General features: G+C 41.2%; 1 protein-coding gene across 1 annotated transcript in view; it reads left to right on the forward strand.

The window, feature by feature from the left end:
• The window catches only part of cntln (centlein, centrosomal protein), a 454,938-nt gene that overhangs the window by 73,382 nt on the left and 365,189 nt on the right, over window positions 1-16,367 (forward strand). Inside the window, exons 5-6 of the mRNA XM_060846250.1 lie at window positions 6,178-6,312; window positions 7,136-7,306. Coding sequence (XP_060702233.1) covers window positions 6,178-6,312; window positions 7,136-7,306 — 306 coding nt within the window. The remainder of the gene's footprint in view (window positions 1-6,177; window positions 6,313-7,135; window positions 7,307-16,367) is intronic.

The raw sequence follows: 16,367 nt of genomic DNA on the forward strand, positions 1-16,367 counted from the left end.
TTTATCAAATTTGCGGATGGCAGTAGAAGTTCTGCGTGCATCTTTTGCAATACACAGACTCAGATAACAGGCCATTGTTTATCAACAGGAAATTTGAATATTTTCTAAAGTTGAAGAGTAATTATCGTATAAGGAAATCATAGATAACGGGCCATTGTTTACCAGCAGGGAATGTTAATATTTCCTAAAGTCGAATGGTAATTGTCATATAAGGACAGCTCCATACCATCCATCATCCGATGGCCCGGCAGAAGGAACAGTCCAAACAGTTCAGACTTAAAGAAACAGCCTACACCTTCATTACATTCCAAACTGTCCTGGTTCCTATTTGATTATAGGACCATCCCTCATGCAACTACAAATATAGCTCCAGCATTATTGCTTGTTGGAGAAGACTCTGTGCCAGATTAAATCTGATCTTCCCATATCTGGAGTTGGGGGTGAAATGGCATCAGGGATGCCAATACCAGACACAATACTCCATGAAGTGTGAGTGATAGTTTACTTAAGGGGACGAAGTAGAAACCACAGGAATGGCTCTGCATGGACAAAAGGCATGATTAGCGCGAGGTCAGGTCCAAGTGAGGTACAAAACTGGGTAAGTGCAACAGTCCTGATCAAGCTAGTGGACCAGATGAAAGTTGCAAACTCGCAAACGGTGCAGAAGCAAAATATGTCTGTCTCCCTGACTGCTTTATTGGCTGTTCCACACCAAGTGGGCTCCCCCTCTCCGTCAAGCATTGGAGATAATTTAGAAGCTAAGATGGAATTGGTGGATTTTGCCTCATCGACATTTTTGCTGACAGAAGAGGGGAGTGAACTTTTTCCAAGATGCTCTAAGCTTAAGAGGTGAACCACTTTGCATTACACTCTGTCTGAGACTAGGACCTGAGGGCACAGCCTGAGGAAGCTGGATCAGTATCAAGGACTTTTTTTGTGTAAACAATGGACGACATGGTGACAGGATACCGGCCTCTGTGGAGTTATTTCATGTACTGCCTGATTCAGTGTGAGGTCCCTTGCTGATGACTGTGTACATTAATGCTTAATCGTGAATAAGTGAGATTTTATTAAAAATTCCGTGGATGACACAAAAATTGTTTGTGTAGCATATAGTGAAGAGAAAGCTTTATACTAAGGAAGGTATATCTGGTCAAATGGGCAGAGCAGTGGAAGATGGAGTTCAATCCCGAAAAGTGTGAATGGATGCATTTTGGGAAGATTTACAGGCAATAGCTTTCATAATGAATTTTGAGAGCCTGGGTGTTCCTGAGGATCAGATACATGAAGGCAAAAGGAGAGGTGGATAGGGAGGTTAAGAACGCATATGGGATACTTACCTCTATTTGTCAATTCATTGAATGTAAGAGCTGGAATGTTATGCTAGAACTGTTGCATAGAACACTGGCAATAGAGCCCCACTGTTCCCAGTATCATTGCAACAGTTAAAAAAAACTGTAAAAGTATGCAAAATTTCCCAGTTTACTTGTCTCTTGGATCTAGTTTGACAAAAAAAAACAAAGAACAGGTTTCTGTATTTAACAAGAGTAACTATTTATTGCAAATAAAAAGATTCTAGTGTTATGGACCAAGCCTGATCTCTCAAAACATTTTTTAGCAGGTAGCCCAGACCTGTAACTTTGCTATTTGTTTAGGTAAGTGTATGGTGGATATTCCTAGAGTGAATTAGCTGATTTAACTGCCAAGTTGTAAACAAACAATTTATTTACAAAATTACAGAATGAATTACAGAATTACAAAAGTAGAAAGTAGAATACTGGATAACTTGTCCAATCCATAAACTCGATAGACTATCCCGACTTAATGATGCTGTTCCAAAAATACTTTCAACAGTCCCAATAAACATATCCCTTAGCACAAAGAGTAAAAATGAAACAAACCAGGCTTATCGGATTGAAGTTAGAGAAAGAGAGTACCAGGCTGGACTTGCCCCAGCAGCCTTTCTTCACACACACTGCTGCTGAACTGAATCAAAAACTCTAAGCTAACTGAAGACTCACTACACAGCTAACTGACCGCTCCCCTTTGATTATACTGTTTTTTTCAAGACATGAAAGCCTTTGCCTGGAGGCATTATCTCTTAATGGTAAACAAAAAGGACCCCAATAAACCTTTCAAACCCAGCCTAGTTGGATCCTGGCCAATTACCCTGCTCCAGGGGAAAAAAACTCGAGAGCATAGTGCCTTGTAAAAAGACCAAGATTGTGACACTAGCTATCGATAAAACAATTATGAACATCAATATATAACTTCACAAGTTAAAATTTGAACCCCTTACAGATCTCTCCCTGCACACATAAGAGACCCACATTGACAGGAAAAAACCCCACCTGCCTGATGGACACTGAATAACAGTGAGGGGGCAGTTTAATGGTCGCTTCTTTTTGTTCTGATTGTCCTTTTCTCTTGTCAGGATGGCTGCCCCTTGATTCTACTTTTCCATACTTGCATTTGCTTGCAGAAAATACGGGTGGCTGGTCCAGGTATATAAAATGTCTGTCTTACTGGGGAAGAGCCACAGTTTAGAGCAACTGCTGAGGGAAAAATGAATTGACTTTCCTCAGTTTTATACTGCAGAGGAAAGAGATAACTGCTGTACTTGGGAAATGGCTTTTTCCTAACATTGACACCTGAGGGTTTCATTTACCTGAGAGCCAATCATATAGTTGTTAATAAGACCATAGTATAGAGGAGCTGAAGTAGACCTTTTAGCCTCCTAAGTCTGTTCCACCATTCAGTGAGATCATGGCTGATCTGGTAATCGTCACCTCCACTTTTCGTTCCTTTACCCCATCACCCTTGATTCTGTTACTAATTAAAAATCTAAAATACTGTGTGCAGCTTTGGTCCCTTTACCTGAGCAAATACATTATTGCCATAGAGGTTTACCAGACTGGAATGGTGTGACAATCCTATGAAGAGATTTTAGGAAATGGGACTTGTCTTCTTCAGTGGTTAAAAAAATGAGTTGTGACCTCATTGAAATTTGCAAAACTGGTTAACTGGATCGACAGGCTTGAAGGTTAGATGGTTCCCCTGGTTGGGGCTGTTACAGCCATTATACCATTAGACTGTAAAATGTGGGAACAAAGAATATTCCATTTGAATCCACACAGCCATTCATTGAGTTCATGGCTGATTTTATAATCCTTAACTCCACTTTCCTGCCTTTTCCTCATAATCTTTGATTCCCTTACTGATTGAAATATTATTCATCTCAGCCTTAAATATACTTTATGACCGAACCTCAACAGCCCTCTGTGGTAAAATAAATTCACAACCTTTGAAGAAATTCCTTCTCATACTTGTTATGAATATGTAATTCCTTATACTGAGATTAGACTTTTCCACAAGGGGAAGCAACTTTTCTGCATTGATTTTGTCCAGCCCTCAAAGGATCGTCTTAATAAAGTCACTGAGTAAAGTGTCATGCAACACAAAAGAGGCCCTTCGGCCTATCACAACTGCTCCAACCTATCCACACTAATCCCATTTTCCAGCACTCAGCTCATAGCTTTGATTGTTATGGAATTTCAAATGCTCCTTAATGTTCATTTTCAAGGCTGTGAGGTTTCCTGCCTATATTACCCTCCTAGGCTCTGCATTCCAGATTCACAACACCCTCTGGGTGAAAAGAATTTTCCTTAAGAATTGAAGGATCCCTGGAAGATTATTACCAGCACATTCACTATCTCTGAGCTACTTCCTCCGCTATCCGAGAATGAATATAACCAGGTCTACAGAACTTTTTGGTCTTTTGCCTTATTAGTTTCCCTGACACTTTTTCTCGAATGATAGCCATTATATTTGTTTCCTTTTCTCCTTTTGCCTCATGAGTAATTTAGTAATTTTGGAATGCTGTTAATGTCTTCTACTATGAAGACTGATGCAAAGTAATCTATTCACCCCTTTGCCATTTTGTGGTTCCTCTTCATCATTTTCCCAGCCTCAATCTCTATGTCTCTTATGTTCACTTTGGCTTCTCTTTTCCTTTTGATACATTTAAAGAAGCTCCTGCTTTTTGACTTGATATTAGATGCAGTTTTCCAATCAAAGTTTGTTGTCTCCCTCTTTATTATTTTCTGGTCTTCTTTTGTTGGGTTTTTAAAACTTTACTAATTCTCTGATGCCCTACTAATCTTTGCAACATTATATGGTTTCTCTTTCAATCTAATGCTTGACTTCTCTCCTTTCTAGAATCCTTCTTATTCACCAGAATATGTCTTTGCAGACAGGAGATCTCTGTCATCGATAACTAGTCACTAGTCCACTAGTGACAAACAGTCACTTATTGCTGGTTGAAGCTCCATTTGTGCACAGCTGCTTAACTGAGGCTAGTCATAGAGCCATAGAGATGTACAGCATGGAAACAGACCCTTCGGCCCAACCCGTCCATGCCGACCAGATATGCCATCCCAATCTTCCAGCACCCGGCCCATATCCCTCCAAATGCTTCCTATTCATATACCCATCCAAACGCCTTTTAAATGTTGCAATTGTTCTAGCCTCCACCACTTCCTCCGGCAGCTCATTCCATACACGTTTTGCGTGAAAAAGTTGCCCCTTAGGTCTCTTTTATATCTTTCCCCTCTCACCCTAATAGTCTTTCATTGCTGCTTACACAAGCAGTTATTTTTACACTTACAATGATTACCACGTGATGTACTTTTGAAAATAATACTTGTCCAATCCTTAGATTTTAAAACAGTTCTTTTCCCATTTTAATCTACAATAAAAAGGCCTTTATGCTGTATGGAGACATAGGCTAGACTACAGCTGGAGTGTTGTGTGCCTTTCTGGTCATTATGGCATGGAAAATATATGATGGCACTGGAGAGGGTGCAGAGGAGATACACTGAGATGTTGCTCAGACTGGAATGTTTCAATTATGAGGAAAGGCTGCATAAGTTAGGGTTTTTTTATTGGAGCAGAAAAGGCTTTTGGGGGCGGGGGGGTGCGGCTCATTAAGTTATGAGGGGCATAAATTGAATTGCGAGAAATAAACTTTTCCTGTTAGTTGAGGGGTCCGATCAGGAAAGGGCAGGAGATTTCAAGTGAATTTTAGGAGAAATATTTTCACCCAGAGGGTGCTGGGTATCTGGAACTCATTGCATGAAAGGCTGGCAGAAGTGAGAACCGCTACAATATTTAAGCAGTATTTAGATGAGTACTTGAAATGCTGTGGCATATCAGGCTACACGCCAAGTTTGGGAAATAGGATTCGAGTAGATAAGTGATTAATCTGACAGACGTGATGGACTGAAGGGCCTATTTCCGTGTTGTGTAACTCTATTACTATGATTATTATTCCATGTGGAAAATCTCTTCTGGTCTAAATTTACCTTTGTGGAGGGTCACTGAATTTCAAAGAAGTTTATAGAAGGTGAAGTGTTTTCAATCATGTCCAAGAGCCATGATATACTAATGATGAGCAGCAATTTGTTTCTTCTTACCTTGTTCAGTTGGTTTTTACTGAGCAAACTGAGCAACATAACACCAAAAAATGATATTTACCCTTTAGCAAATATTTAGATGGATTTAATGGAAAATAAATTCCATGTTTTGTAAACTGAATTCAGGCCTCATTGGCACATCAACAGAGCAGAATCCCATATGGAGGTATAATGTGTCCTTTCTTGCCACAAGATATTCTAAAATGCCTATTTATCATTTGTAAGACAAATCCATTGATGCATACCATTCAGAAAAAAAAAGATGCAATTAATGGCTCATTGATAAAATATAATTCAGTTCTTCCGTACAAATTATTGTACATATGTTTAAATATGTTTACTTATGATACAATAATGTGCTTTATGTGCCATTTAGTTCCTTTGTTGTCCAGATTTCATCAAAACAGTCACCTCTAGCTTTTCAATGGCAAGATAATTCCCTTATGTACATGAGAGTTTTACTTCTGAACATTTTTCATGCAAACTGTTCAAACTTCAGTTCCCTGTTGCATCAATTTTCATTTCAAGGTGTCAGCTGCAGTAGCACACAGTGCCACAGACCTGTTAACTATTACCAAGTGCAAATCTGATTTGAAAAAGCTTGTTCTTTAATTATTAATGTTTGAGTAATATTATGACTATCATTAGTGAAGTCTGATCTCATTTTGAAATGCTCCTATGTTCTTTTTGATGTCCTCAACAGCAGGTTAGATGCCAACAGAAGGAAATAAACAACCTAATTCAACGGAAAATTGCTGTCGATGACAACATTGCATTAGTGCAGAAGGAAGTGACTGATTTGAAGGAAAAGCTCAAAAAGAAAAGCCAGGATTGTAAGGTATATAGACTTGTACATCAAGACCCTCACCAATTTCAAATTTGGAAGTTTCATTTTAGCTCTCAGAATTAAAGCTGTATTATAAAATCATATACTCCATGTTACCTTGCTGTCTGTTTTAACAGTATTGTCCAAATTACAGTACAATGATTTTGGTCAAGGATTTTCAATTTTTATTTTGTTTCAGTTTGTATTCAAAAGTGTTTGTGAACAAATTTTATTATAGGTTTGGCAAAATATTAGTAGTTTTTGGGCAGATATTCATATCCTCTATCCCTGCCACTAAAGCTCTGGATGCTTTGTGACATTCCAAATGACATTCTTACAAGGAAAAGTGCCTTAGGTCTAGAAGCACTTTAAAGCTTTGTGGTTTTATGCTGCGAGCAAAACTCTGAGAAAGCATGTTAAAAGCTCAGAATCTTAGCATTATAACTTTCTAGATAAATAGTTAATGATGGATATGGAGCAAAGAAGTAGGAGTGTGAAGATGTGGCTTCTCCTAATTAGATTCTGATGGGACTTGCATTATTAATTGATAAGGACAGTGCCTGAAAGATTGTATTTTTGTGGGTCTCAAGAATGGCTGGGGACAGCATCAAAGGCAGTTTAATCAATTAATGGGCTCCTGTAAATGTACTGTCATTAAAGCTGTCATTCAAGTAAAATATGCCCCTTCTACCTGCTGGAATGGAGACCAAAAAAGCCAACAGGTTGACTTCACATGCCAACTACCTATGGGTGCTGTGTGGACAAACCAAAAAATAATGTTCACTTGTTAATTCACACATTTGTTATTTGACCTATTTGGTGCATTTGCTCACAGGATGCTAAAGAACGTGCAATGAAGGTTGAGGAGAAAACTAGTCTGCTTCTGAAAAATCTGGAGGAAGAAAAGCAGGGATTAAGCGTACGCTGCTCTGACCTGCTAAATGACCTGGAGAAGCAGGCAGCCCAGTGGAAGGAAGAGAAGTCTGACATTGACTCCAAAGTAAAGGTACGAGAAGGGACTCTTGGGTAAGATTTCACAAGATGCTTTCATCTGTATTGACTTCATGGAATTTTCTTTAATAACAGTCACATTGTCGAATGTACCCCATGGGCCTCGTGTTCATTTAAATTCATTCACTTAAAACCCATAGCTTTTAAAAAATTAATACTGCAAAGTGGAAAACCAACTGAAAATATTATATTAGAAATCACATATGTCTCATTGTTAATATAACATGGTCCCATTATCATTTCATCTTTACACAGGATTATTACTTTCAAAGCAATAGAGACCTTCTGAGCTACTGAAATGTGTATCACAGTAACTTTTCCTCTTGACTTACCAGATGATTGAACTCCACATTCACATGCACAAAACTTAGTCTTAAAGGAGTACTGGAGTGAATGTTTAAAAGATAGAACCCTCTGTGGTTTACTCACAGACATGCTCCTTTGAAAAGCACAATAAATAATACCTATACTGCAGTGTTGTAAAGGAGCAAAGTTTGATGTTGCAATGCTTCCTCAAGTTGAATTACATTTTAGGCAGGATTACTGATGGCCGTACATAATGATATTTTGGAAATTATAGTGCAGCTATAGGAATTTACGTAGCTAAGGAATTGAGGCAAAAATAATGAAGGTGAAATGCAGATCTGTCATGATGTAATTGGATGATGGAAAGGGATTGAGGGGCTCAGTGAACTCCCCTGTTGCTGTTTTCCTTTACCATCATGCTGAATGGATATAAATATTCTGGAACATGCAAAAAAAAAACAAAATTTTAATTATCTGACATCTTCATTCATCCCAATTTGTTTTCCTGTATTTCTGACACTTTTAGTGTTCCATCCTCTCTCTTTTCTTTGGTTAAACTTGTGTGCAGTAGTTCAAACACGTTGCTAATTTATGTTAAGACTACAATGAGAAAGAAGTGAACTTTTCAAGTTGTAGGTTGTTGGAAAGCAAGTGCTGGCTAAGCATCAATACAGAAAAGTCAGTGTTAGGTTACCTAATGTACATTTCCTAGAGGAGTATATTGCTTACTTGCTTATCTGACTGCCTGTTCTGCGGAGAAAGAGGAAAGAAGAAAGAGATTATAATTTAAGATAATGGATAACATGGAATGGCCTTTGGGTGGGAAACTTTTAAATATCCATCTCCAAGAGTAATTTGGTAGCACTGCTACTGACAAAGCTGGTTGAATCCTCAAGGACATAGTTACTAAACTGGGTCTGCAGCAAGTGGTGAGGGAATAACCTATTTGACCTCGTCCTCATTAATCTGCCTGTTGCAGATGTATTCAGTCCATAACAATATTGGTTTGAGTGGAGTTTAAATTCCATCTTCACATTGAGGGTACTTTGCATCAACAGTGGGCACCAGTGAGAAGTGACTGAGGAGAATTCTGGGAGAGGTCAGCTCAGTCACCATGACTAAGGAAGGTCTGGCCCAAGAACTGTAATAATGAGCAAAATTGTGGAACTGGAAGCAGAATTTTTTTTAGTGGTATATAACATGTTGGACAGTGGTTGCTGAGTCCATCAGGAAGGATGCAGGTCTGAGAGGATGACTGTTCCAGGCAGCAGAGGCCCTCAGGTCAAGGCCTCCCTGTATATGGATGATATTGTCGTTTTCTGCTCAGTGTGCAGATTCATGAGCATCTGACTTTGAACTGACTTCGGGAGCTAAGATAAATTGAGGCAAGAGCAAGGCGATGTTCTTTGAGAACTGGGCTAACCGATCTTTTATCCCCTTCACCATCAGGGACATATCACTTGAAGGTTAGAGAGTCATAAAGACAGAGAGAAGTACTGCACGATTACAGACACTTCGGTCCAACCGTCCATGTCGACCAGATATCCTAAATTAATCCAGTCCCATTTGCTCCCACTTGGCCCATATCCCTCTAAACTCTTCCTATTCATATACCCATCAGATGGATTTTAAATGCTGTAATTGTACCAGTCTCCACCATTTCCTCTGGCAGCTCACTCCAAACATGCACCACCCTCTGCGTGAAAAGGTTGCCCTTTAGGTCTCTTTTATATCTTTCCCCTCTCATCCTAAATCAATGCCCTCTAGCTCTGGGCACTCCACCCCAGGGAAAAGACTTTGTCTATTTATCCTGTCCATGTCCCTCATGATTTCATAAACCTCTATAAGGTCACCTCTCAGCCTCTGACGCTGCAGGGAAAACATCCCCAGCCTATTTAGCCTCTCCCTATAGCTCAAATCCTCCTACCCTGGCAACATCCTTATAAATCTTTTCTGAACCCTTTCAAGTTTCACAACATCCTTCCGATAGGAAGGAGACCAGAATTGCACACATCATTCCAAAAGTGGCCTAACCAATGTCCTGTACAGCTGTACTGTGACCTCCCAATTCCTATACTCAATGCTCTGCTCAATAAAGGAAAGCACACCAAATGCCTTCTTCATTATTCTGTCTACTTGTGACTCCACTTTCAAGGAACTATGAATCTGTACTCCAAGGTTGCTTTGTTCAGCAATATTCCCTAAGACCTTGCCATTCGGAGGGGCTTGGACGTGCTTAAAAATGTAGGAGCAGCATTTCGCCAAACTGAGGCAGAAACTGGGCCTTTGAGAGCACTGCTCCCTGTCCATTGCTGGTAAAAACCTGGTCATCAGGTGTGAGGCACTCTCTCTGTTGTATATGATGCATCTCTGGCCCATCCGCAGGAACTGTGCTGTTGCAGTCACTTGATCCCTCTTCCACTTCATCTAGAGGCTCCTCAACACAACACTCCCCAACACAACACTCTTCAACACAAGTTTCCCTTGCACTACACTCTCCAACACAACACTCCCCAACACAACAGTCCCAAACACAACACTCCAACACAACACTCTTCAACACAACACTCCCCAACCATGTACAAAACTCTGGATAAGGGAGGAGAAGAACATACCCCAAGCTGCAACCAAAAGAGAAAATGCTGGAAAATCTCAGCAGGTCTGGCAGCATCTGTAAGGAGAGAAAAGAGCTGACGTTTCTAGTCTAACTAACCCTTTGTCAAAGCTTTAAAAAAGGGGAGAAATAGGGAGGTATTTATACTAGGCTGAGAGAAGGTGAGTCATGGCTCCAGAAGTAAAGGTAGCAATAAAGAGGTGATAAGACAGTGCATAGAGAGATTATAGGGAGATTAGGAGCTGTGAATGACTAAGGTGAAGCCGGTAGTATGTGGCAAAATATGCGGGGAATGGGGGGGATGGGTGAAGCAGAGGCAAAATGGAAAACAGGGGAGAAGGGTAGCAAAGGGGGTAGAGGAGAGGAAAACAGTGATGAGAGAGTGGGGAGCGAGAGAAAGAGAGACAATCAAGAAATAAGAGGTACAGAACAGTGAAAAAAAATTTAAAAAATAAAATAAATAAAAATAAAATTACAGAGCAGAATGAAAACAGAGGGGTCGAGATGGGATAATTATCATCTGAAGTAGGTGAATTCAATGTTGAGACCGGCAGGCTGTAATGTGCCTAATTGGAAGATGAGCTGCTGTTCCTCCAGTTTGCGTTGAGCTTCACTGGAACACTGCAGCAGGCCAAGGACCTTAATTACCCTAGGGTGGATTGGGAAAAAATGTAGAATGTAGGGCAAGGGAAGGGAGAAATTCCTGTAATGTGTGCTGGAAAACTTTCTGGAACAGTACATTTCCAGTCCTATCAGGGAGTGGTCTGTGCTGGATCTGGTCCTTGGAAATGAGACAGTCCAAAGATTAGTGAAGGATAGAGTACGGCCCACAAATAACAAGCAGGGTAAGCTATTCACTGAAGAAAAGGATATGGTAGGGGTACTAAATGAATATTTGGCTGTTGTCTTTGCCATATTAGAAGGTGATGATAATGGCCTAATTGAGAACATGGCTGTTGAGTAACTGAATTATATAATGTTAAATAAAGAAAAGGTGTGAAAAAGGCTGGCAGCCCACCGGATTGAGACTTCGACAGGCCCAGATGGAATGCAGGAGAAAGTGAGGACTGCAGATGCTGGAGATCAGAGCTGAAATTGTGTTGCTAGAAAAGTGCAGCAGGTCAGGCAGCATCCAAAGAGCAGGAGAGTCGATGTTTTGGGCATGAGCCCTTCTTCAGGAATGAGGAAAGTGTGTCCAGCAGGCTAAGACAAAAGGTAGGAAGGAGGGACTTGGGGGAGGGGCGTTGGAAATGCGATAGGTGGAAGGAGGTTAAGGTGAGGGTGATAGGCCGGAGTGGGGGTGGGGGCGGAGAGGTCAGGAAGAAGATTGTAGGTTAGGAAGGCGGTGCTGAGTTCGAGGGATTTGACTGAGACAAGGTGGGGGGAGGGGAAATGAGGAAACTGGAGAAATCTGAGTTTATCCCTTGTGGTTGGAGGGTTCCTAGGCGGAAGATGAGGCGCTTTTCCTCCAGCCGTCATGTTGCTATGGTCTGGCGATGGAGGAGTCCAAGGACCTGCTTGTCCTTGGTGGAATGGGAGGGGGAGTTGAAGTGTTGAGCCACGGGGTGGTTAGGTTGGTTGGTCCGGGTGTCCCAGAGGTGTGCCCTGAAACGTTCCGCAAGTTCCCAGAGGTATTCCCTGAAATTTGCGCAGTGTTTCAGGGAACACCTCTGGGATACCTGGACCAACCAACCCAACCGCCCCGTGGCTCAACACTTCAACTCCCCCTCCCACTCTACCAAGGACATGCAGGTCCTTGGACTCCTCCATCGCCAGACCATAGCAACATGACGGCTGGAGGAAAAGCGCCTCATCTTCCGCCTAGGAACCCTCCAACCACAAGGGATAAACTCAGATTTCTCCAGTTTCCTCATTTCCCCTCCCCCCACCTTGTCTCAGTCAAATCCCTCGAACTCAGCACCGCCTTCCTAACCTGCAATCTTCTTCCTGACCTCTCCGCCCCCACCCCCACTCTGGCCTATCACCCTCACCTTAACCTCCTTCCACCTATCGCATTTCCAACGCCCCTCCCCCAAGTCCCTCCTCCCTACCTTTTATCTTAGCCTGCTGGACACACTTTCCTCATTGCTGAAGAAGGGCTCACGCCCGAAACGTCGATTCTCCTGCTCCTTGGATGCTGCCTGACCTGCTGCGCTTTTCCAGCAACACATTTTCAGCCCAGATGGAATGCAACCTAGCTTGCTGGGAAAGTTAGAGAGCAAATAGTTGAGCCATTGACAGAACATTTTCAAGCCTTTCTGAAGGCAGGATTAGTCCTGGATTGGATGATTGCAAATGTGACACCATTGTTTAAAATCACACAGCACCAGGCCATAATTCAACAGGTTTATTTGGAAGCACTATTTTTCAGAACACAGCTCCTTTTTCAGGTGATTGTGGAGTCTAAGATCGCAAGACACAGAATTTATAACAATATTTTAAGATCGTAAGTCATGGACTTTATAGCACACACTATAACCTGGTGTGTTGTCTGATTTTTGACTTTGTACACCCCAATCCAATATCAGCATCTCCAAATCCTGAACATTGTGGTTAGCACTGTTGCCTCACAGCGCCAGGGACCCGGGTTCAATTCCTGCCTCAGGCAACTGTCTGTGTGGAGTTTGCACCTTCTCACCGTGTCTGCGTGGGTTTCCTCTGGGTGCTCCGGTTTCCTCCCACAGTCCAAAGATGTACAGGTTAGGTGAATTGGCCGTGCTAAATTTCCTCTAGTGTTAGATGGATTAGTCAGGAGTAAATATAAGGGGGTGGGTTTCTCTTCGGAGGGTTGGTGTGACCTTTTGAGCCGAAGGGCCTGTTTCCACACTGTAGGTAACCTAATCTAACCTAAATCTAAAGGGACAAAGGATCACCCAGGAAAATACAGACCTATCAATAATATTGGGAAAATTGATAGAGGCCATAATATGGGATAAAATAAATATACACTTAGAAAATAATAAGTTAATACTAGAGAGTGAACGTGGTTTTATCAAGGGCAGGTTATGTTTGACAATAATTCTATTAGTTTTAAAATAGTGATAGAAAAGGATAGACCAGATCTAAAAGTTGAAGCTCTAAATTGGAGGAAGGCCAATTTTTGACGGTATCAGGCAAGAACTTTGTGAAACTTGAAAGAGTTCAGAAAAGATTTACAAGGATGTTGCCAGGGTTGGAGGATTCGAGCTATAGGGAGAGGTTGAATAGGTTAGAGCTGTTTTCCCTGCAGCATCGGAGGCTGAGGGGTGACCTTATTGAGGTCTATAAAATCATGAGGAGCATGGATAGGATAAATAGACAATGTCTATTCCCTGGGGTAGGTGAGTCCAGAACTAGAGGGCATTTAGGGTGAGAGGGGAAAGATATAAAAGAGACCTAAGGGGAAGCTTTTTCATGCAGAAGGTATGGAATGAGCTGCCAGAGGAAGTGGTGGAGGTTAGTACGATTGGAACATTTAAAAGGCATCTGGATGAGTGTATGAAAAGGAGGGTTAGGAGGGATCTGGGCCGGGTGCTGGCAGGTGGGGTTAGTTTGGGTTGGAATATCTGGTAGGCATGGACAAGTTGATTTGAAGGTCTGTTTCCATGCTGTACATCTCTATGACTCTATGACAAATTTAATTGAGTTCTTTGATGAGGATTTTTGACATGAGGAATGGAAAAGAGTCGTGCTGTGAATATTGTATATTTGGATTACCAGAAAGCATTTGAAATGGTACCTCATGGCAGGTTGGTTATCAAATTAGAAGTGTTTGGGATTGATGGATCCTTGGCAGCGTGGATTAGAAGTTGGCTAAAAGATAGGAAGCAGAAAGTTGGTATAGGTGGGCATTTCTCAGGCTGGAGACAAGATGAAAGTGGTGTTCCACAGGGATCGTGTTGGGAGCTATGATTTTTCTGATGTATATAAATGATTTGGAGATAGTTGTGGAGGGTAAAATCTCTAAGTTTGCATATGATTCGAAGCTATGGAAAATATTGAATTGTGAGGATAATGCTGAGTGACTTCAGGGCAAATGGGCAGACACCTGGCAGATGTATTTCAATGAGGTAATGCATTCTGGTAGAAGAAACATGAAGAGACAATACTGGCAGATTTCACGTGCATGATTCTCTGAAGATGGCCAGGCAAGTTGAAACATTTGTAAGAAGGTTTACAGGATCCTTGTGCTTACAAATTGAGGCAGAGAGTATAAAAGCAATGAAGTAATGCTAGCCCTCTACAAATCATAGATCAGACCATGTTTGGAGTATTGTGTTCTATTCTAGGTCACTTATTTAAGGAAGAATGTTAAAGCCCTGGAGAGAGTTCAAAGGAAATTTATCAGAATGATAACCAGGAATGAAGGATTTTAGATATATGGAAAGATTAAAAAGATTGGGCTTGTTCTCCCTGGAACGTAAAAGATTAGGTGACCTTATGGACAGTTTTGACAGCGTAAAGAAGAATATTCTATTTATTCTCGTTGGAATATCAGTGACTAAAGATCACGCTCAAGATTGTCAGGAAGAGAGCTAGGAATGAGATAAGGAGCAACTTCTTTACTCAGAGTTGTTTGGATTTGGAATGCGCTGCCTGGAAGTGTGATGGAGGCAGATTCCATATAAGGTTTCAAAAGAGAGTTGGACATATACTTTAAAGTGATGAAGTTTGAGTGCTATGAAGATTGAGTTGGAGATTGGGATTGTTTGGGGACCTCATTTGGGAGTTAGCCCAAATATAATGATTTAAATTACCTTCCGCTATACTGCAAAATCCTATAATTTGATGTTTTGTGGTGTGACCACTGTTTTAAATGATTTTGAACAGATCTAGCAACGCAAAATGGGGCATTATGGGCAATCAGTAGCAGCAAAATTATATTTAACCACAATCTGTTACCTTATGGCTTGGCATGTCCTCCTTTGTAATATTGCAATCGAACTAGGGGACCATTTCTGGTTCAATGAAGAATGCAGGAGAGCATGCCTGGAGCAGTGCCAGGGAAATCTAAAAATGAGGTGTCAGTCAGCCTATAAAAGGGAGTGTATTTATGTTTTCATGCCCCTCACGATTTTGCAGCTGTACGTTGAATTTAAGTATGTAGTGATTGGAACAAGGTCAGCCAGGTGTACCTTACAGAATATGAGTTCCCTGATTGGAGCTGTTAACTTAGTCCAATTAGACAGTCTTGGCTGACAAGTGTAAACAGGAGTGTCAGGGTTCTATTCAATCTAGGAGCTGGCTCTAAGCTAGCTAGGTCAGTGTCTTGTACTCTGTACATGGAAACAAATCGTGACTTGGTAACAGGATACCAGCCTTTGTGGAGTTAGTTCAAGTTAACATTTGATAATGATACTTTGTATGCTTTGCAGAGCAAATCCTGATGCTGTTCGAACTAAGGTAGACTATAGTCTTTGGTTCTCACATATTTTGCTCGAGCTGGTGTTTAGATTTTTCTTATGTTTTCTTGCCTTTATTATTTCCTTGTATCTATTACTTTCCTTTTCCTTTTGGGATCACAAGAGAATTGCTGTGGACATTTGGTAGTAGGAACATCTCAAAAATTTTATAATAATTATGCACCATCTTGCCATAAGATATTGAAGAAGAATTAGCCCATTCAACCCTTTGAGTCTGCTCTGCCTATCGATCATGTCTGATTTATTTCTCAACCCATTCTCATGCCTTCTCCCCATAACCCTTTATCCCCTCACTAATAAAGAAACTATCTATCTCTGTCTTAAATGGACTCAATGATTTGGCCTCCAAAGGTGTCTGTGGCAATGAATTCCACAGAGTCACCGCCCTCTGACTGAAGAAATTCCTCCTCATCTCAGTTCTCAATGGTCATCCCTTCACTCTGAGGATGTACTCCTGGGTACTAGTCTTTCGTATTTATGGAACATCTTTTCCATGTCCACTCTATTCAGGCTTCTCAGTATCCTGTAAGCTTCAATGAAATCTCCTCCTCATCCCAAAACCGTTCACACTATTCCAAATGTGTTTTATACAGCCTCAGCAGCACATACCTGCTTTTGTTTTCTATATCTGCTTCCCTACCCGTATCAGTGTTCCGGAGAGACTATTTCCTCTGCGACTCCCTCGTCAGGACCATGCCCCCCACCAGCCCATAACTCACTCCTGGAACCTTTCC

This window comes from Hemiscyllium ocellatum, chromosome 2 (assembly GCF_020745735.1).
Source record: "Hemiscyllium ocellatum isolate sHemOce1 chromosome 2, sHemOce1.pat.X.cur, whole genome shotgun sequence".
In the NCBI taxonomy this organism is placed as follows: Eukaryota; Metazoa; Chordata; class Chondrichthyes; order Orectolobiformes; family Hemiscylliidae; genus Hemiscyllium; species Hemiscyllium ocellatum.